We start from the raw sequence: 22,125 nt of genomic DNA, 5'->3' as shown, positions 1-22,125 counted from the left end.
TTTATACTTGGTGTTTGCTGAGGTTCCCAGACTGCATTATAGCTGCATATGAATGCAAGCCTCAGACCACATCATTCTTTCAGCCGCACAGAGTCCCGAGAAGGAGGGACTGTCCACTGTCTGGTGGGGGGGGGCCTGGCCTGACTGGGGACTACTGGCTGCCCATCCCCCACAGGCAGGGCAGACCCCTACCGCAGCCCCATCCTCCAGGCTGGCTTGGCCACATAAATCACCCTCCCAATAATATTTGTATTGATTATCTAGATTGGAAGCCTCAATTGGCTCCATTGTCTCACTTCCTCTCCCGGGGCTCACAGATGGGGTCCCTTCGCCTCATCTGCGTTTCTAATGCAACACTTAAATGAAGCAGCCTAAGCAGCCAGCAAAGCCCCACGCTGCCCTGGCGGGGGCTTGGAGAAGTGATAAACATATTCCTTGAGAGAGAAGGATTCAATCTGGGGCCTGTGGGGCTCGAGAAGCCAAAATGGGCTAGTTCCTGGATACGCGAGGTGTGGCCCATCCGCACCATCTGGGCGCGCGTTAGAAATGCGGAGCTCAGGCCCCACCCCAGACCCACCAAATCAACATCAGCATTTAACAAGATCCCTTGGTGATTCCCAGGCATGTTAATGTTTAGGAAGCACTGCTCTAGTATGCAACCCTTGTATTGTACAGATGGGAAACTGAGGCCCAGAGGAGGCAAAGGGCCTGTCTGATGTCACACAGCACGTGTGATCCCCTGAGTCTCTGTCTGGCTCAGGCAGAGGAAATGAGAGGCAAGTAACTTCTGAACTGAGGGGGTGGCCTTTTTTGGGCTCCTCTCCCTCCTGAGCTCCTACCTCCTGTCTCAGGGCATGGACAGATGGTTCAGACCAGGCCTGGAGGGGCCAGCGAGAGCTCCGGGGACTCCCCAGGAGGGCACCTCCCTCCCGGCCCGGCCAGCCAGCTGCCCCTTCCCTGGCAGCAACTGGACAGCAGATCCCAGGGAAAAGCGCCACCTGGGTCCGCCCAGCACAGCGGGGGGCCTGGAGAGACAGAGGCCCCCTGAGAGGCAGAGGCGGAGGACCTGGGAGACGTGGGGAGGAGGGACTGGAAAGCTGTGATCCGAGGGAGGGAGGCAGGGAGGACAGAGATGGTGGGGAGGGGGAGACAGAGAGAGGGATGGACAGACACAGAGGGGAAGGGGTGAGCACCAGGAAGGAGGGGAGAAGGACTGAGAGAGAGGGGTCGGGAGAAAAGCTGCAGTAGCAAGACTGAGAGGGGAAGAAGGGGAAAGAGGGAGGGAGGGAGGGGAATGGAGGCCCTAAAGAGTGATGGCACAGGGAGAAGGGAGGCAGCTGGCCTGGAGTCGGGGAGCCCAGCCCGGCGCAGCCCTGCCCGGCCTGGCCCGCCCCAGCCCCCAGTGACGGCGCAGCTGCCACACTTGGGCCCTACCATGAGGTCAGTCCTGCCCCGGGGCGGAGGGAAAATGAATGGGGTCCAAGATAAAAGGTCCAAGAAATTATTTGTCTTCTTGTCATGTCTTGACTGCAACGAGCAGGGGCCGGCGGGCAAGCAGGGCATCATCCCAGAACAGCCCAGACTGGCAGGCCCACAGTACACACCCGGGCCCCAGCCCCAGCCCCAGCCCCAGCCCCACGCCTTGGTCACCCGCAGCCCCAGCTCCCCTGCCCAAGGCCGGAGAAGGGGGGTGTGGGGGGCTGGGACACCTCCCAGAACCTGGCTTAAGAAGGCAAGGACCAGGGCCGCCTGGGTGGCTCAGTCGGTTAAGTGTCTGCCTTCGGCTCAGGTCATGATCCCAGGGTCCTGGGATTGAGCCCCGCATTGGGCTCCCTGCTCGACGGGGAGTCTGCCTCATTCTCGCTCTCTTTCTCGAATAAATAAATTTTTAAAATCTTAAAAAAAAAAAAAAAAAGAAGGTAAGAACCCGTGGGGCAGGGTCAGTATTTGCTCAGCACCGGTCCCCAAAATCCTCTCGAGGCTCTGGGCAAGTGGAGTCCTGTCTGTTTCTCTCGCTGCTGAGGGTCTGTGTGAGCTGGGGGGTGGGGTGGGCAGGGAGGCAGGGTGTCTCATTCCTCCCAGCCCCCTCGCAGAGGCAGCATGAGGTGAGGGATGGTTCCCAAACACCCCAGAGGAGGGCTGGGCGGTTTCAGGGTCAAGGGCAGGCCAAAGGGCCGATAGCCCAAGTGCTACGAGCACTATTCCTCACAGGTGTACAAGCTCAAGCTCACAGAGCACATACCCGTGCTCACACCCATGTGTGCCCATGTGCACCCACACTCACACCAGGCCGATTTCCGCACGGCCAGCAGCATCCAGAAAGCACTCCCTGGAGGCTCCCACCTCTCTGAGCACCTGCACCCGGGGCTGGTGAAGCAATGCCGTGGGGAGCAGCTCCTGGCTTTAGGCCGTGCCCAGGGAAGCCACGGATACCCACGACCTTTCCCGGCAAAGTGCTGAGCACTCCCCCAAGGCTCTCCAGGAAACACGACTGCCCCTGCAGTTTGCAGAGGAGGGGTGGGAGGGCCAGGGAGGCTGTGCCAGGAGCGAGGTTACACAGCCAGGGCCGGGCAGACCTGGGATGGGAACCCGAGGGCTGGGAGGCACACGGTGAGGGAGGAGGGGGCTGGCACCTACCATACTTGTCCCCGTCCTCGCCGCGGGCACTGATCCTGCGGCCCAGGACCTGGATGTGCTTCCCGCTGGTCCGGCTGTAGAGCTGGTACAGCCGCAGCTGCTTACGGCTCACATCGTCCCGAGCCCGCGTCTGGTTCTCCACGTGGATGCGGAAGTCCACGTTCTCCTCGGCCGCCAGCACCTGGCCAGGGAGAGCGGCATCAGGGATCTACCTCGGAAGTCCTGGGTGCCCTCACGTGGGAGCCACGTTCACACCGGAGAGCCAGGGCCCCGCTCCGGGCCGGCTCCGGGCCAGGCCCCCGCGCAGACCCGTGCCTGCTCTGTCACCATCCCCATCTCACAGATGAGGCAACCGAGGCTCAGAGAGGTGAGGCGTGTTGCCCGAGGTGGCTCAGCCAAGAAGCGGCGAAGCTAAGAAGCAGGCCTCGGTCTACTGGACAATAAAGCTTGCGCTGCCTCTCCACCAAAGCCCCAAATTAAAGCAAGAAGTACGGAGCGGAGGTTTCTCCTGTGACCTTGGGCACACAGACTCCCTCTCGGTGAAACAGTCGAGCAGAGCCCCTACCCTGATTACGTTCCAGGGTGGCCATGAGAATAAAGTGAGCACGTGGGGAGTAAAGGATCAGAGTAGATATGAAGATGGGAGAAGGATGAGGGGCATATAATTGCTGGTTGGGTGCACAGCAGGGAAGGACAGAGGCCTGGCAAGTCACCCTGGGAAGGAAAGGGCCAGAATCCACTGTCCCTTGGGCCCCAGGAGTTGATGCTGGGGGCTCTCCTCTCCACGACCAAGCACCCTCACCTGGCATTGGCCCACACCCCTGGCATCTCTTGCAGAAGACTTCACTTTGCATCTCCCACCAAAACTCCCTATCTCCCCAGAGGTTTAGTTCACATCTGACCACATCCTCCAGGAAGCTGTCTCTGGCTATGCAACATGCATCTCTCCAGTCTCCCTTCCTGAACATGACCTCTCACCTGGACAACTTGTAGCCACCTCCTCACCAGCCTTCTGTTCCCACTCCTGCCCCCTGGTTGTCTGGCTTCCACCAAACCCAAACACCTTGAGTGATGCTCCCCCTCCACACTCTCTGGGGCTTCCCATCACATTTAGACAAAGGTCCCTACCACGGCCTCAAGGTCCTCAGGATGAGTCCCCTCTTCATCCTTTTACTACTCTCTCACCTCCACTTGTACCAGCTGCCTTATTATGCCACTGAGCATTCCAAACACAAAACACACACCTGCCTCAGGGCCTTCACACTTGCTCTTCCCTTGGCTTCAGTGTTCTTTCCCAGATTTCTACATTCTGGCTCCTTGGCTTCTTTAGGCTTTCTGCTCAGTGTCACATCCTGAGACTGGCCTTCTTTGACTGTTTTTCTGAAGCAGCCCCCACCCCGTCACTCTCCATCTCTCTACCTGCCATGCTATGTTTTTTCCTTCTAACATTGACCAACCTGACGTAACATCTACTTATCTGGTTTTTGTCTGTCTCCCCCCAGCATTACATTGGCAGTACCATGAAAGCTGGGGCTGTCTCCTTCTTGCTTGCTACTCTATCCCCAGCATGCAGCACAGCAGAAACTCAAACATTTGTTGAATGCGTGAATGAATGAACAAATGAACACTGAAAAGATGTGGAGCCCTGTAATTCCATTTACTAAAATTAGGTTTTCCTAGGCCCTGCTAAATGTATGCCTGTCCCATCCCATCCTAACCATAAAGCTGAACAATTCTTGAAGCCCAGACAGTGTTCTTGGTTTGTTCTGTGTGCCCACAAGGTCCAGCATGATGCTGAGCAGGCAGGACCCCACTCCCATGAGAGCACGGCCCACTCAGCCTGTTGCAGAGCTCTTGGGACCAGGGCTGCCCAAGCATCTGTCTCACCTCTCAATCGGGAGCTCTTAAGGGCAGGGACCGTGTTCTCCTCATTACTACATCCCACGCCCAGCCCAGGGTCTCTGTCCCCAAGGTGACCTGTACATGTCCCCTGTGGCTAGCCTGGGCCCCACAGGCACTCCAGCTGGACCACATTATTTATCTTTCACTATCATCCTCAAGGTGGAAATATTATCCCACATTACAGATGAGAAAACTGAGGCCCCAAAGCTAAATTGACAAGGTCCCAGAACAAGCAATGGCAGAATTAGCCCCGAATTGGCTCCAAAGCCCCTCTTTCAGCCCCATTTTGCTGGGCCCCACTTGCCCCACCAGCACAATCAGGAGGAGGTCTCAGGGTCAGAACCCAGGGTGTGCCCTTCCCTCGCTAAAGGGCCCTAGGCAAGTTACCAACCCCTCTGGACTTCAGCTTCCCTGGAAAATGAGAGGGATGGCAATGGCATCCACCCCAAGGGCTGCTCCTCAGATGAAATGTAGAAAGTCTTAGAACAGTGCCCAGCACAGAGCGAGTACTCAAGAGGCATAACTAAGAGAGCACATGGGGGTCCTTTCAGAGGCTCACAGTGAAGACCTGCAGACAGAGCCTCTCTGGAAATACAAGCAGACCACACCCCCATCCCTGCAGACAGGGCACACACTCAGTCTGGGAAGACGCTATTGCCCCGGACCCTCCAGACAACCCTGCAACATGGGAATGCTTATCACCTCCACTCAGCAGATGCAGAAACCAAGGCTCAGGAAAGTTAAGTCGGCTGCTTCCAGCCACACAGCCAGGGGTGCGGGGCCTGGCGCCTGGCCCACCAAGGGCGCGCACCCTTCCCTCTCGCTCTTCTTGATGGCCAGCCCCTGTTACCAGTTCACAGCCAGGGTCTGACACCTGGGACCCACCTCCTCTCATAACCCGATGCTCAAGGAGGGAAGAACTCCGTGCCCCATGAGGTTCACACCTGGTGGGCACGTGTCCTGAAGACCCCCCGCCCATGGCCCTCGACCTCCCCAGAATGACTTCCTGAGGTAGCCTGGCCTTGTCCCGTCCCCCAGGGGCGGGCCTCCAGCCTCCTTCCCTGTCCTCCAACTCTCCTCCTGCTCACAGGAGACCTTATCGACCAGAGGTCAAACCAATCTCCTTACCCCGGGTCCCCAAGGGGAGCTGCCCTGCCCCAGAAGCCAGCCTCCCATTAACGATTTTCTCCCTGGCCCACTGGACAGAGGCAGCGCGGGTGACCCAGGGTCAGCAGGGGCTATCCGGTGGCCCTTCCCCAGGATGCGGAGGGAACAATTCATCTTGCCCAGCTTCCACCCATTCAAGCCACATTCTGTGGTCACATCCTTCCCAAGGGAGGTAGCAGGGGTGGCCTCTGACACATAAACAGAGTCCATCCTTCTGAAAAGGCAGAGAGACCCCTGGGCTTGCTGGGCAAGACCTCTGGGGAGCCCCAGGCCTTTGCACAGGTCAGGTCCTCTGCCCAGGGCACCCTGCCCCCTCGGCCCAGCTGACACCTGCCCTCAGGTGCCTCCTCTGGAAGCTTTTCCTGCCCCCCACCCCCCCCAGCTGGGTTAGGGTCTCTGGACACTACACTATAATGGCTTATCATCCCCAGACAGCAGCTTGTCCGGCTCATCCTGGGGTCTCCAGCTCTGGCCCCAGGAGGTGCCCGGCAAAGGTTTGCTAAATGACTGTGGCTAGGATGAGGGAAACCTGGAGGCCAAAATCCGCTCCAGCACTTACTACCCAGACAAGCAGAGTGTCCCACAGAGGGGTGGTAAAGGGCGTTCTTAAAGCTATCAATTGCTGAGCTTTCCTCTATTCCAGGCGCTCTGCTAGGAAGCCCTCTAGACGTGGTGCCTCCTTAGCCAGTCCTGGAGGTGGGCACCCATTGGAGCTCACTGCAGAGACTGGACCTCTGAGGCGCTTCTCCAGGGCCACGGAGCTGGAATGTGGGCAAGCGGAGCTCTAGCGTCTGCCTCAGGAACATTCTTTCCCTCCTGCTTTCCTGCTCACTGGGTGGCAGGTCACTGGGCCTGGGGGGAAGGAGGAGGGGACTGTATTTCAGGCCTTCCTGGAACAGCCGAAGCTGCTCTCCACAGGCTAACACCTCCCCCCCCAGGGGCACAAGCATGTGGGGTGTCAAGAAGCTGCAGTGGGAAAAAAATGAGACTACTGCAGCTCTCACAAGGTGAGCAGGCTGGTACATCCAGGATATGTCCTTGGGCAGAGGAAGGGACCTTTGTCATTCTGCCTTCCTCCCACCGCAGCTTCTCTCTTGGGCCGAAGCAGCTTTTCCCACAGCAGGATGGCCTGTAGTGGGGTCCCCCTGCAGCCCAAGACCCCCCATTAAGACCCTCCTCCAGCCAGCCCCTTCCCCGCCCTAAGAGCTTGGGCTCTGGTGGGAATATTCACTCCCCAATCCAGGAATGGCACAGAGGCATCAACGGCCACATGTCCCCCAGGGTGTGCCGAGGCCCCAGGCCCTGGCACAGACAAGGCGCCCAGTGGGACAGAGCCCCCTGCCTTTGGCCTGGCCTGCAGTCTCATCCTTGCGGACACAGCGCTCTAACACTCAGGGTGAGGCCGGCTCCGACTGCACACTCAGCCTGGCTCCCCACTGCCCACAGCACGGTGTCCACTCGGGGTCCTTCACCATCTAGCCTCTCCTACCTTCTGAGCCTCTTCCCTTAGGCAACTTGGGGTGAACCTTCCATGGGGTGAAAAGAGGTTGGGGTGATCTCAATGCCAGCTCCCAGACATCAACCCAGGTCCCCTCCTACCGGGGCCTCCATCAGCCACCCCTGCTCCGTCCGGCTGAAGATTTCCACTTCACTGACCCACTCCTGTTCTGAAGACACGTTTGGGGGCTTCTGCTTCTTCCCGGGCCGCACCGCCACCTTCCACAGACGTCCGCTGCGTCATGCATCACTTCGGCACACACACCACACACGTCCAACAAGATGACTAGCACGGACTGACCACCGATTTGTTTGCTTTCTCTAACGCTCAGCTTTCTCACTGGCGGGATGGGGACTGCGGATCACATTTACCTCAGAGAAAGGAACAACCACCACAACTGTTTTTCTTTTTTTCTTGTGTTTTGTTTTCTGAACAGCCACTGCTTATTGAGCATAAGAACCACTTTAGGTCAATGGTCTTACATAATTCCCAAAGCAGCCCCATGAGTCGGTGCGAGTATAGTCCCCATTTTACAGAGGAGGAAACTGAGGCTTGGAAAGGTGGCATCGCATGTCCAAAGAGGCACACTAGTGAGCAAAGGAAAAGGCCTAGAGCCCAAGCACTCCAGCACTTCACCCTCGCCTGCCTTCACTCTCCCCTCTCTCCACCCCCCTCCCCTCCCTCAATTCAGGATGCAACGGGTTCTGGCCATAAGCCATAGTCGGGGGCAGGGACTGGAGCAGGGATTAAACATGAAAGGGCTGAAGGCCTTGAGCTCACTCCCCCTACTCCAGAGGAGGATGGGGTCACACTGCCCCCTCCCGCCCAGGTCCCCATCCTTGAGGCCTCCTACAATCCGTGCCCCTGTCTCCAGGCAGCCTGCCCAGAAAGGGAGGGTCTCCTCGGTCCCCAGAGGGGCAGCCCACAGACTTCCGGCCACATTCCACCACCGCCTGCCTCCTCCAGCAGCAGTGTGGCCAGCCCCGCCGAGGGCTTTCAGAGCTTCTCCACGTTCTCAATTCACCCCTCCAGGAGTGGGCCCTGGTAAAGTCAGCCCTGCTCGCCTCCCCAAAATGCAGCTCCCCAAACTCTGCCTGGACTCAGGCCCAGGAGCTGCTGCCAGCCCCAGTGTGCTGTGGATTATTCTCTGAGAGGCTGAGACAAACGCTGGCTCCCACTTGCTGGGCACTTGCTTTGTGTCGGGGCCCGGGCTAAGCACATGGCAGGCATAGGCTCCCTCCTCCTCACACAACCTGGGCGGGTCAGAATGATTACCATCCCTACGACAAAGGGAGACACAGAGAGGCCAAGTGGCTTACCCACGATGTTGTACACAAAGCAACAGAGCCAAGATCAGAACCACCTCTGGCTCGAGAGCCCATGAATTTTCCCCAGCTGGCATCTGTGGACAGAAAAGGGAGGGGGAAGGCCAAGCCCACCCCTGGATGTGAATTTGGCTCCGATTCACGCTCCCATTCACCCCTCAGCTCCAGGCTTCTCCCTTCTCTCCTGTCATAGTCCCCACACCCAACCCAGCCAGAACAGTGACGTTGCAAAGGGCCCTTCCCCACCCCCAGCCTGTCCATTAAGCTCCCAGGGCTATCAATGTATTGATTGGTAAGGCTGAGGCATCAGCGTGGGAGGGAGGGGCTGCCACCCAAGGCGGCTGACTAGAAGCCCCTCTCCCCACACATCAGCCTTCTCCCTGCAGATCGTCAATATGGGTACCTCCGGCAGTCAACCCTGAAGCCAGCTGGGGGAAGGAGTCAGGACCCCTAAAGACTCAAGTTCCCTTCTTTTCTTTCTTTTCCCCTTCCCACCAATCCCTGTTTCAATTCCCTGTCCCTTGAAGCACGTGGGTGGGGAGTGGTCCGGCATGCCTACAAGGTAATAAACAAGCCTTTTATTCCAGCATTCAATGCCCACCATGGCCTTTTACATCACCCCTATTCCTGAACTTGATGCTCTAACTGGCTCGGAGTCCCCTAAGCACATCAGGCTGTTATGTCCCATGTGCCTGCAACGGCTTTTCCAAACACACACACACACACACACATGCACACACACGCACACACGCATGCACACAGGTTCACAATGTCTTCACCCAGCTTGTTCCTACTCTAAGATTCAAATGGGGCATCTTCCCTGGTCAGATCCTCTGGCCCCCAGTCTGGTTTCATGGCCCTTCACCAAAGTACCCACGGCACCCTTGAGCTCCCGTACCCCTGCACAGATCCCTCAGATTCTCTCAAGTCCCCAAGGGCTGGGATAGGTCGTAAGCCCCCTTGCCCCAAGCCTGGTGTCAGAAGGGGCCTAAATCCAGCTGCCTGGCCCCAGCTTCTCTGAGGCCCCTTCAACTCACTGACTCAACACTCATCCTGCTCACCAGGTCTGTGCCAGGTGCCGCAGGGCCCTCGGGATGGGTCCAGCCTCCCTTGACTTCCAGGAACCACGAGCTGCTAGACAAACAGGCCTCTAGACACACCAAAGTCAAATGCCTAACTAGGCTCACATTTACTTAACACTTATAATGATCCAGGTGCTGTGCCCAGTACTTCCCCTGGGGTGACCACAATTCACCCCTACAGCAAGCCCAAGAGGGAGGTTTTCTACCCTAATGCCCACATTAAAAATGAGCCACAGAGAGGCCAAGCAATTTGCTCAGTCATGAGACTATGAAGTGGCCAAGGCAGGGTGTGATCTGCTGGGCTGGATCCAGAGCCTGAGCTCCTATGCTTCCCTGTGAGCCCCATGGAGAACACACTGGGTCATGTGACAGTGACAAGGTACAAAGGGGTTCCAAGGCAGAGGTGGAATGGGGGTAAGGGAGGTGAATAAAGCTGCCCAAAGTGTTAGTCATCTCTTTGCAGGGAATGCTTTGAGGGAAAAGCTGAATGGATGCCTTCTTGGCACCCCCTCTAAAATCTAGTCCAAGGCCACCCATGCAGCAAGTGTCCCATAAATGTTTGCTGATTGCTAATGAGGAGCAGCATCATAACTGAGTAACTACGGCATACCTGGCCCAAGACATGACTTCAATTACACCTCCCAACAGGCCTGGGAGTGGTACTATCATCCCTATTTCCCATGTGATAAGGAGGCAGAGACTCAGAGAGGTTAAGGGTCTTGCCCAAGGCCACACAGCCTGAGAAGGGTGCAAACCTAAGTCCAAAGCCTGTGCTCTCAACTTAGACAAGAGGAGCCCTGAGGCCACTGATGCAAGGAATACATCCCTCCCAACCTTCCTCAGCACCCTGCAGAATGGTACGCACTTAACACACACGGAGCAGGTAAGCGATCCAACAACTACTGTTACTCAGTTATTTCCAGAGTGCCAGCCACTGTACTAGCTACTCTGTGTGCATTATCTCACTTAGCCCCCATAGTAACCCTTAAGAAGTAGGTCCCTCTCATCACCCCACTTTACAGGTGGGGAAAACTGAAGGGCAAAGGGTTGATGTTAAGAAATTTGTCCAGCAGCACAGACACGATTCAAACCTAGGTCTCTCCTATGCCAAAGCCCATGCATTCAAGCTCCATAGAAGTCAGCTAGCTCACCTCACTGATACCCGGGTGTGTAAACTGAGGCCCAGAAAGGGAGGTCATCCAATGAGCCAGTGACAAAGCCAGGACTGATCCCAGGGGTCCTGAGAGCGTTTCTGCCATCCGTGGCCCCATCTTTGGCACAGGAGCATTTTAAATGGCCCATGGGCATTATGCCATTAAGATGTCAGAGCAATAATCCACAAACATCTCCCAGCCCCTACCAGCAGGCCTGATTAAAGCCTGAGGGACCAATTTACCCACCAGTGTTCCAGAACAAGTCCCCACACTCAGGCCCAAAGTGGAGACAACAGGCTTCCACCTTCTCTGAGGCTCCGTGGCTCTCCCCCAGCCCGGGCCAGCCTGGCAAGGCCCTTGGCAGTGCCCTATCCCTGAGTGTCCCAGCCAAAAAATGGGGTACACAGAGGTGGAACAGAAAGCCCCTGCCCCCAGAAAGGAACCAATCCACATCTCCCCCCTCCTAGCCACCAGGAGGTGACAGTGCCCTGGGGAAAGGGGGCTTACCACACCAACACGGGTAGGGGGGCAAGGGAGCCCTCCCAAAACAAGAGACACGGGGGCTAGTACCCTGACCCCTGCTCTCCACCTGTAGGAGGCAGGGATTATTTGGTCGGTTGTTTTCTTTCCGTTTTACACATGCAGAAGCTGAGACCAGAGAGGTTAAGTAACTTGCTCAAGGTCATACAGCAAAGATAAGGCAGGGCAACCACTGGAACCAGGCTGGCACACCCCAGAACGCCCATACTGCTGTTTCATAAGCCTCGAGCCTAGAGCCAGGTGACCCAGAGTCGAAGCCCGCTCTGCCTCTCTCTTGCTGTGCGGCGAGAGGCAGGTTATTTCATGCCCCTGAGCCTCACTTTCCTGTCGGCAGAATTCCCTGATCTCGGGCTGGTTGCGAGGCTGAGCCTCCATGAGGTGCGAAAGAGCCTGCCTGTCACATGGTGAGCACACCCTGCCTGGTGGTGGCTACCAGCATTGCTGTTGGCCTGATGGGCCTGCAGCCTGATTTCCCACACCTACACCTCTCCTGCAGAACCAGAAGGTCCTGCTGAGGCTAGGAAGTCTCCCCCGCTGTCGCCCTCCATCTCCCTTTGGGGGCCCACTGTGCCCTGAGAGCTACCCCAAGCCTGCTAACCCTGGTGGTGCCACCGCAAGATATTTTAACAATCCACCTCCTTAGCTCAGGCTGCAGGGATAGCTGGCAGGGTGCCCCCTCCCCTTCCCTGCTGGGAACGAAGCCAGGAGGGGAGTGCTGACTCCCCCAGGCCCTACCCTCCTAGACACCCACCTCTGGCTCTGGGACCCTTGCAGTCCAGAACATTCTAGGAAAATCAGGGCCTGCAGACTCCGAGTCAGGTGCCCTCCATCAGAGACACCTATCTGGGCTCTGATCATCCGTAGCACGGAGATCCTATCAATGAGAATCCAAGAGGAAGCGCTCCCTGAGAACCCCTAGCATGCCCCTTGGAACTCCATTTCCCCACCAGTATTCTTTCTGAAGAAGTCTGTCTGGTGTCATGGAAAGAATACAAGATCTTGAATCCAGAGTCTTGAGTCTTAACATTGGCCTTGAACAAATCCCTTCCCCACTCTGTGCCTCAGTCTCTCCAACTGTGAAGTAGGAATATTAGCCCACCTACTTCAGGAGGAAAAAGGACAGGAAGAAGGAAACAAGCTTCTGGATGCAAGAGCCTTGGAGTCTTACTTGGTTGGACAGAAGCAGGATGTGCCCCCTTTCCGTACTTCTCAGGAGGCAGGATCACAGGAACTCTCCCCTCTAGAATGGGAGCATCTTGAGGCCAGGAACTGACTAGTCTGGTTCTCAAGGCCAGCAAGTATTTGTTGAATGAATATCTGACTGGACACACAGATGGATGATGTCACTGCCTTAAGAAACTAAAAGTGCTACCCAACAGGACAGCTCTCCATCCTCCTCATGTCCCAAAGGACTCTGTCTCTGGATTTCCTATTCTAACCAGCTAGAAGAAAGGTTCTAAAACTCACGGAGGAAGCCAGGTGTGGGGGGTGGTCAGGTCAAGAGGGGGCGTGAAAGGAAACTTCAAAACTTGAACACACTGGGCGGTGGGTGAGAGAGGAAGGGGTGCTGTGGGAGGGACAAGGGGTGGGTGGTGGAAGCCCCCCCTTCCTGGCCCGCCTCAAGCCTGGCCTGTCTGGGGAAGGCCAGGACCTAGCCGAGCCTGGCGGTAGGAACAATGTCAGGCAGGTGCCGGCCAAGCTGCGTGAAAGGCCCAGCCCGGTGTCATTGTCAGCGCTCAGCCAAGTGCAGAAAAGCAATTTACTGGTCACGCCGCCTGCTCCCCTCGGAAATTTTTAAAATTCTTCCGATTTGAGCTATCCGCGGTGTCCCAAGTCGTGTGGAGAAGGGATTTTATTAAATTCCCAGCTTCCTGCTTCCTGGGGTGGCCAGCAGGGGCGGGGCTCACCCCATGGCGGGTAGAGGGGGGAGGCAGTGTCTGGCATTGACTGTTGTACTCTCTCGAAAATGTGGCTGGAGGTGGGGGCCCATTCTGGGCCTGCTGGCTGATGGAGGGGGAGAAGGAAGAGACCAGAAACTCCCCCCAAACCAGGGAGCGGGGGGATGGGAAGGGCAGAGGTATATCCATTTCCCAGCAGAACAAAGTACCCTCCTGTGTGAATGAGAATCTCCAAACCTCTTTCCACACCTATCATGTACCACTTCAGCCTCAAGGCCACCCATTTCACAACTGCTGAGGAAAGATGAGGCTGGGGCTCAGGCCCGGTCCACCAGGTTGCAAAGCTCTGAGCTCTTCCCAGCGCGCAGGGAGGCCTCCCCAGGCTCTGCTCACCAAGGGAGCTCCTGTCACCCTCTCTAAGCTTGGCCTGCCGGGAAAGTAGCTGCTCTCCCCTCTGCCTGCCCAACACCGCCTCAGCAGGGAGCACACTTCACACTCCCAGCAACGAACACTTGAGGCGCACCCCTCATCTCTACCTCGAATGGCCATGCCACCTTTGTTCCTAGACCATGAATGGGGACAGGAGCCTGCCGTTTCTTTATCTTTTAGGACTCATAGATGCTTTTGAAAATCTGTGGGGAGCTGAGAGCCCTCTCCAAAACATGAGCACATTTGGGCACCATTTTGGTGTGACATATCAGGGGCCTGCCTCCTCCATAATCCCATCCTTAGATACTCTATGCGTGCAGGGACCATGGGTTAAATACATCAGTCTTATGGCAGTTTGGATGGGGAAAGTCTGAAAAGATAGGAAGAGGTGAGAGGGGGGAGAGGAGGCTCCATCACCTGCTTGAAGTCCTAACCCAGATGGACCACCCAGCTCTTTCCTGAGAGGCTGGCTCCAGCTCTAGGCCAGGAGGTCGAGGTGGGATGCAGAGTCCAGGTTCCCTCCCTCGTGCTTCCCCAGAGAACACAAAGATGCTGCAGCAACCCCTCCTGGGCCCTGCTTTAAGGACCAAGAGGCAGCAAGCTGCAGGAGGCTTGAGCAACAAAGTCCACAGACCTCTCTACCTCCACGCTCATTGCAGCAGTCCCCCATCCCCAGGTGCAACATGCAGGAAAAGAGCTCTCACCCAGATCAGACAAGCAGGTCCTCTGGAGTGACCCTGGGGCCTGCCCTCTGCTTGGGGACTCAGCTGCAAATCAGGCAGGCCATGCCTGGCACTGGCCTCTCTCTCTGACACCAGCCATTCCCCACCCCTGCCCCCGCCACCACAGGGTCACATCTGCTTTGGCAAACAGCCAGTTTTAAGTTACTGACTCCAGTTATATTGATTCAAGGAGTCACTGGGGACCTCAGCCTGGCCAAAGCTGGGGGAAAGAACCCATCAGTCCGTCTGTCCATCCGTCCATCCATCCATCCATCCTCACAGCCCCCAGCCCCAACTAGCTTCCCCCAGCCCAATGTCCATTCTGATGGTAACGATCCTCTCCCAGGAGTGGAAGGGGAGGTAAGCAGACCCACCACCACACCAAACACTGAAAGAGGCTACTGGGTCTCAACAGCACTCAACACACACAACATTCGTTAAGCCATAAAGCTGGGAGAGACACCATTTTCCCCACTCAAGGCTCTTTTGGGGCACCTCTGGAACCCCAAAGGCTAAAACCTAAGCATCGTCTCTAACCCTGTGAGGACACCTGCCTTCAACCCAGAGGGGGAAGGGGCAGATAATCTCTTTTGGCCCCAATCCAGCTCCTCCTAAGGCCCCTCCCTTGCAGCTCTAGGTGGGTGGGGGGCTAGGGTAGCTGGCACTTCTATTTCCCTTCCCTTTCCCCCCCCCCCTCCCCGCCCAAACACGCTGAGGCAGCCCTGGTCTGGTTCTAATCGGGGCTGAAGTCGCTCCCTCTTTCCCTCTTCTCTTTCTCTGCGGCCCCCCCCCCTTTTCCTTCATTTCCACGGCTTTGGAAGCCAGAGCGTTCCAACTGTCTGCGTGCCAAGACCTTCCCGAGTCTGAAAGCTGCTGAAGTAACAGATCAGATTTTAGCAAGTGCTTTCCAGGCTGAGCGCCAAGCCCTCTTCTGATTCACAGAGAGCGAGTGAGCGGGGAGTAAGGCGGGGAATCAGTCGAAGGCTGCACCACCTTGGGCGAGGGTGTGCGGAGCGTGGCCCATTCTGGAGCGGCTTCAGAAGGGCAATGGCCTCTCAGCCCAAGCGCCCATCTCTGCTACCTCTCACCTAGTCTCTCCAAGACCTGTCTCTGTCTCTCCCTCTCTCTCTCTCTCTGTCTCTCTCTCTCCCTCCCCTGCAAACGCCTTTGAAACCACAGAGTAATTTACAACTGAAGCTTTCTCCCTGGACTCAAAATCCATTCGGCTCAAAGGAGCCTTTTTGTTTGGAAGAGCGAGCGGGGATATTAAGGGACGGATGGCAGAAAAAATCCTCAGGTCCCAACTCCTCTCCGGTTGTGGGCAGGGGGCTTGGAGCTGGGCACACTGCAGCGGCTGAGTCCGCTGGCTCCGGGGATCTCCTCCCAGCCGAGGCCGACAGGGGCCGCGCCAGTCTGAGCCCTGCAACAGAGCCCCTTGCCCTTGGCTGGTCCCCCGCCTGCGCAGGGCGCGCGCGGAGCCGCCCTTTGGCGCCCTGGGAACAGGTGCACTGGGCTCAACGCCCAGGAGGGGTGGGGCACAGGGAGGGGGCGCGGCCCAGGGGAAGGGGGTCGCCCTGCACCGCTAGGCAGGGGCAGGGGGAGGTCAGAGGCAGGATCCTACGTACCTGTACCTGGAAGCACAGCAGCAGGAAGTGTAAACACCTGCGGGAGAGAGATGGAGAGGTGGTCAGTGGGACTTGAGGGAGGGGGGCGCGCGGACAGACAGACGGATAGGCAGCCGGAAAGTCAGACGAACGGCCGGGCGGGCAGACAGAGTCACAGGCACACGGACAGACGGCCAGGCAGGGTAGGCAGCCCCGCGCGCGGGCGCTTACAGGCAAGTGCAGGCGGAGGGCGCTGAATACATCGCTGGGCGGGGGGGAGGCGGCGGCTCCTAGCCCAGCCTGCACATGTCCGCTCCGCGCGGCCGGGACCGGGCGCCTCCGCCGCCGCCGCCGCCGCCGCCGCCGCTGCTGCTGCTCCCTCCTCGCCGGCTGCTGCTGCTGCAGACTCTGCTGCTCCGGGGCGCTCCGCGGCGCGCCCTGCGGCATCAGCGCCCCGCGCGGCTCCTCCCGAGCGCTGCGCCCTCCGGGCTGGCGCGGGGGCTACGGGGTGGCCGCCGCTGTGCAGGAGGCGCCGGGCTGGTGCGGGGAAGCTTGCTCACTGCTGGCCGGCCGGCCGGCCGTCCGGGCGTCCGCGGGAGGTTGGCTGCTCGGTTCACTCCGGAGGCAGCATGCGCGACGGGGCTGGAAGCTGGGGCGCGATCTCCGGCCGGGGCGCGGGGCTGTGCGGGGCCAGGGGTCAGCGCTCCAGGGCCGGGGCGCGCGGCTGCAGCAGGAACGCGTCACGGCCGCACCGTCTGGGCGCCCGCCGGCTCATGTCTCCTCCTCCGCGTCTCTCCGGCCGTGCGCATCGCCGCCTCCCACCACTGGCGGCGGCCGGGGCGTTTTCTACGCGCGGGCGGCGAGGGGGCGGGGGGCCGGGGGCGGGCCCGGGCCCGAGTCGGCACAATGAGGATGCGGGGCCCGGGGGCTCCCCCCTCGGGGCGCGGCCGGACGGGCGCTCAGCTCGGCTGGGTGCGCCGCGCCCACATCAAAGGCGGCCCAGCCTGCTTGCCTGCCTGCCTGCCGCGGCCTCTCCACCGCCTCCTCCTCCTCCTCCTCCTGGCGGCTCCGGGTTAGAGGGAGGCGCTCAGACTCTCGGAGACGGGACGCGCAGCTCCGAAGGGGCAGAGCCCGCGAGGCTGGAGCTGGTGAGCGCTGGAAGCCGTCGGAGCTGTGCGCCCGGGCGCAATGACCCGCGCCGCGGCGCAAATGCTGCCCGAATTGGGAAGGCGGCGGTCCCCAAGAAGGCAGTTAGGTGCGGAGCGTCCTCACTCACCCACATTCGCTACTAGCACTCACTCACACCCACTAGCGCTTCAGTGGGGAGCCGGGAGGGGGCGGGCCAGGCCCAGCCCCCGGGGCGGCTCCGTTTAAGGGGGTTCGCTTTCGCCCGCCCTGTGAGTCCACGCAGGACCGTGGCGTGTCCCAGATGCCCTCTCGGACGGCTGGCACTCTGAGACCCCTTCTGATGTCTCCGTCCTTGCCGCTGCGGGGGAGGGGGGTCTCCAGGACTTCTCTCCCCCTCACCCTCCTCCAGAGCTCTCGGGTCGGTTCTCGGGCTCCCAGCGGGGCTCTCCGGTAGGCGAGCCAGCTTTGGAAACGCGCGGCTGCCACCTAGCGGCCCCGAGGCGTCGCTGCAACTCCAGCCCGGGAGGGCTACAGGGAACAACCAGCAGGACTCCGGCCAGCGACCACTCTAGGCCCTCCGCCGGCCACCTGGCTGAGACTAGCTTCCGTTTGTATTCTAAGCGGTTTAGTTCCTTTAACCAGGACTCCAGTGAGGGTATCTCCTCTCCCCTCCTCTCCCCGCTTCAGGGGCAACACTCCCGTCCTTTCCATCTTCAAAATGTAGGTGTTGTCATATGCCGCCGACAGTCGGGCTGTCCTTTGGCCTGATGCTACTAAGGGAGAGGTCATAGTGAGAAACAAACTCAAAAAGCAAAATTCAGGAATCCATACTATTTGGTTAAAAACCTGGTGTCACTGGCAGTGGTTGATAATCCCATTGTACTAGAGCATAAACTGAGGTAGCTGCTGTCAAACGGGAAATAACTGTTCCGTGTACCAGCCCTCTCCGCGAGCTCTTGTGAAGTACCCTTTCAAAGCTAAGGCTCTTAAACAGGTTGCCTCTGTCTCAGCATTAAGACACAAGAACAGAAAACCTTTTGAAAACTACCTGCTGGGTGTCGGGGAAAGCTTCTGTGTGAAGGGCTGGGCTGAATTTACTTAAGACATTCTCATTGCTTATACTATTATTACTTTCTATTACTTTTAAATGGAATGGGTATATAACTATCTTCTAGGTAAAATGCTTGCCATTTTTTTCTTTTTTTTTTAAAGATTTTATTTATTTATTCATGAGAGATAGAGAGAGAGAGAGAGAGAGAGGCAGAGGGAGAAGCAGGCTCCCCGCGGAGCAGGGAGCCCAATGCGGGACTCGATCCCAGGACCCTGGGATCATGACCTGAGCTGAAGGCAGATGCTTAACGACTGAGCCACCCCAGGTGGCCCTGAACATGAGCCACCCAGGCGTCCCTTTGCCATTTTTTTCAATGTTCACATAAAGTCTGTCAACCTCACAAATAAGACTATCACCCAAATAAAGACTGACCAAAAAAGTCCAGTCAAAAGAACAGTTCTGAATAAGAGCATGAACTCAAGAGTCAGAAATCCTGGATTTGAATATTGCCTCCAACATTTACTTATAAATTCCAGCAAGTAACAGTCTGAGACTCTGCTTCCTCATCTACAAACCATGGCTAAGAACAGTAACAACTCAAGAGTTGTTTTCAGTTACTGAATGAGGTCATTCTGAGTCTGGCACATAATAAAGGCTCCAAAGGTTTTAGCCATTATTAATAATTATAATTATGTTTCTCAGATTTTCACTTTCTTTGTGATTCCATGAAGTAGGGAGGCAGTATCATTACAGCTTAAGAGGTGTCCAGTCAGGTTCTGTCTTAACTCCAACTCGTCATTTAACCACATTTTTTCTTACCATTTACATCTCAAATCTAGTTTTCACATACCTATTTACTTACTATATACATGATTTTTATATGGAGTTTTCCTATCTGAATTTGACACATGAATTCATGTTAACTTCATACGTACCACTATTTGGTAGTCACTTCTCAATTCATTCAATTACGATTTATTGATCCTACTGTCAAGGCCATGGGTGAAGACAGACAAGTTCCTGTTCTACAAAAGCTACTTCACTTTCAGGGAAAATGGGCAGTAAGTAAGGGAAGTCAAGAGATAAATTCTAGCCTATCAGTGCTTTGAAGAAAACCAATGGGATAGGGAATACCTCTTAGTAATATTTAGGCTAAGCCACAAAGGTGAGGAGAGCTAGCCACGCAAAGGAATATTCCAAGCAAAAGACACCAAGTGCCTACAGGTAGAAAAAAGCTAGGTAACAGGCAGGAATAGCCAGGGTGAGTGGCAAAAGTTCAGGGTAAAAACGGGCAAATACTTATCATGCCTCAAAGGCTCTCAGAGGCCAATAGGTAGCCAAAGGCCTTTTTTAAAGGGACTATTGATATACAATTTTTAAGTCTGTTTTAAGTGTGCTCAGAGTTTAACATAGATCTATGTAAACACCCCCCCCCTTTTTTTTTAGATCTTACTTATTTGACAGAGACAGCAAGAGAGGGAACACAAGTAGGGGGAGTGGGAGAGGGAGAAGCAGGCTTCCTGCTGAGCAGGGAGCCCAATGAGGGGCCGATCTCAGGGTCTGGGATCATGACCTGAGCTGAAGGCAAAGGCCTTAACAACTGAGCCACCCAGACACCCTGTAAACACCTAAGGCATCCTTCCCACACCCATTGCTGGTCCCAAATTAACATTAATTGGTTGGCACTAGATACTAGTGTAATGTAAATAGAACCATGTATTATTGTGCTATTTTGTGTCCAGCTTCTGTTCAGTATGTTTTTGAGATTTCACCCTCATTCATTGTTGCTTTTATCATTTAATTGCCAAGTAGTACTCAACAGTGTGGATGTACTATTATGTTTGGCAATTAGTCTATCAAAGGCTTTGAAACTAAGGGTCAGAATGAATTTGCTTTTCAAAAGCTTATCACAGGTGCTAAAGAATGAACTGGAATGGTCCAACAATGGCAGTTGGGGGGCCAAGAAGGCTATTACCAGTCCAGGCAACTGTAGTTTGGGATGGATGACTGCATGCTACATCAAATTCCCAGTTGTAAGCTAGTAAACTTGCAATTTTCTGAGCAGATTCTCATCTGTAAACCCCCTTGTTGTCTTATGCGGGACTGAAAATTTAAAGGGAGTTGAGAATGTATATCGACTGCTAGTGCAATGGGATGCACGCCCCGCAGAGCAAGTTAATGGTTTTGCTTACTGACTAATCCTAAACAACTAGACCTTTGGGACACAGTATATAGTTAAATGTTTTAGATTCCTATCTTTTTCAAGTATGAAAGTAATATATATACAGCACAGCAACCTGACATTTTCTACTTTTCTCCAATTTAAGACTCACAAAATTCAGGGAGTTCTATTGAATACAAGTATTTTGGATACAGATAGGAGAACCTCCTGCCTAGGAACAGAGCCTCAAGCCTTCAACAGGATCAAGTAGTTTAATAAGAGTAGACAGACCCTTAGCACAGACGAGGCTCTAAAATTTTCTCAAAACCAGCTCTCAGAACTTTCACAGCATTAAACAGGACCTCTACTGCCAAATGCATGAGTCAGGGAGCAACTGGCTCTTTGGCAAGAACTGGCTGGAAGGTAGCCTTAGACTTTCTGAAATAACATTAACCCTTTATTGTTAACTATACTGGAGTTTTAAAAAAATTAAAACAAACTTTAATCCTTTATCTCCAGAGCCCAGACCACACTACCTTTTATTCAGAGGCTCAGTGTATGTGACCCTCAACTTTTCTTGGACAATTTCAAACAAAAGCCCCACAACCTGGACAGTTTCTCTCCCTCATTAAGCTACTGGTTGTCAAGACCACATAGTAGCTTCTGCAGCTTTATGACACACTATAAACCTCATACTATTACTTGCATGGGTCCATTTAGAGTCTGATCTGCTCTCCCCAAATGGCCTTATGTTCTGTGGTTGAAATTTAAGGTAACACAACCTTACACAATTAAGGTATCAAATGAAAACTTGAGCTTCCCTCAAGTTACCAAGTGCCATCACTGCCCTCCAAATGCTGACAATTCCCCATTGCTTTTCCAAAGGGTCTGATCTGATCATCCGTAAAGTGAAGCTAATGAGCACCACCCACCCAGACAGTTCCTAATTGCCATTTTTTATTTTAAAAGATTTTGAGAGAGAGCAAGCAAGAGCAGGGGGAGGGGCAGGAGTGGGAGCAGCAGATTCCCCACTGAGTGGGGAGCCCCATGCAGGGCTCGATCCCAGGACCCTGAGATCAGACACTTAACCAACTGAGCCACCCAGGCATCCCTGCCATTCTCTACAAGAAATGGATCATTCCAGGTCTGAGAAAGAAAATGAAGATGAACCTGGAACATTTTCTCACTAGAAAGCAAGACACTATCAGACTACTAGAGTCTGTGATGGTAGGAACAAGCTTGAAGGGGACTCCCATCAGCCAAAAAAGATGTAAGAGTGAAACACCAATACATAAAAATCTGAATCCAAAGTACTTAATTAAAACTACTTCCAAAAAAAAAAAAAAAACACCTCACTACTTTCAGAGGTTGCTAGAACATCAACCTATCATTCTGAAAATTGGTAAAGAACAGAACATTAAAACATGTTTTTCAAAAGTCAGGTAGAGGCAATACAAGTGGGGATTTTAAAGAAAATGCCTGCAAAATAGTGAATGGTATTGCTAAAGAACTAAGCCATTAAACATTCATATTCAACAGACTGGCTTAAGAAAGGGAAATATAGTTATTCCATCAAAAAGTACTTTAGGGGCGCCTGGGTGGCTCAGTTAAGTGGCCGATTCTTGATTTCAGTTCAGGTCATGGTATGAGGGTCTTGAGATCAAGTCCCTTTTTTCAGGCTCCCTGCTCAGTGGGGACTCTGCTTGAGATTCTTTCCCTCTGACCCTCCCCACACCCCTGACTCCCTCTCTAAAATCTTAAAGAAAAAAAATTAGTACTAGGGGGATGCCAGGGTGGCTCAGTCAGTTAAGTGTCTGCCTCTGGCTC

General features: G+C 55.3%; 1 protein-coding gene across 1 annotated transcript in view; it reads right to left on the bottom strand.

Annotated features, from left to right (window-relative positions):
* The window catches only part of FGF18 (fibroblast growth factor 18), a 33,445-nt gene extending 16,679 nt beyond the window's left edge, over positions 1 to 16,766 (bottom strand). Inside the window, exons 1-3 of the mRNA XM_035014174.1 lie at positions 16,190 to 16,766; positions 15,980 to 16,016; positions 2,638 to 2,818 (exon numbers count right to left, since the gene is read on the bottom strand). Of these exons, the coding sequence (XP_034870065.1) occupies positions 2,638 to 2,818; positions 15,980 to 16,016; positions 16,190 to 16,221 (250 nt within the window). The 5' untranslated portion in view covers positions 16,222 to 16,766. The remainder of the gene's footprint in view (positions 1 to 2,637; positions 2,819 to 15,979; positions 16,017 to 16,189) is intronic.
* Between the last annotated feature and the right edge of the window lie 5,359 nt (positions 16,767 to 22,125).

The sequence above is a fragment of the Mirounga leonina genome, unplaced genomic scaffold (assembly GCF_011800145.1).
Source record: "Mirounga leonina isolate KUSES-001 unplaced genomic scaffold, KU_Mleo_1.0 Mir_104, whole genome shotgun sequence".
Taxonomy (NCBI): domain Eukaryota; kingdom Metazoa; phylum Chordata; class Mammalia; order Carnivora; family Phocidae; genus Mirounga; species Mirounga leonina.
The sequence above is the reverse complement of the archived record's forward strand: the minus strand, read 5'-3'. Positions and strand labels throughout refer to the sequence as shown.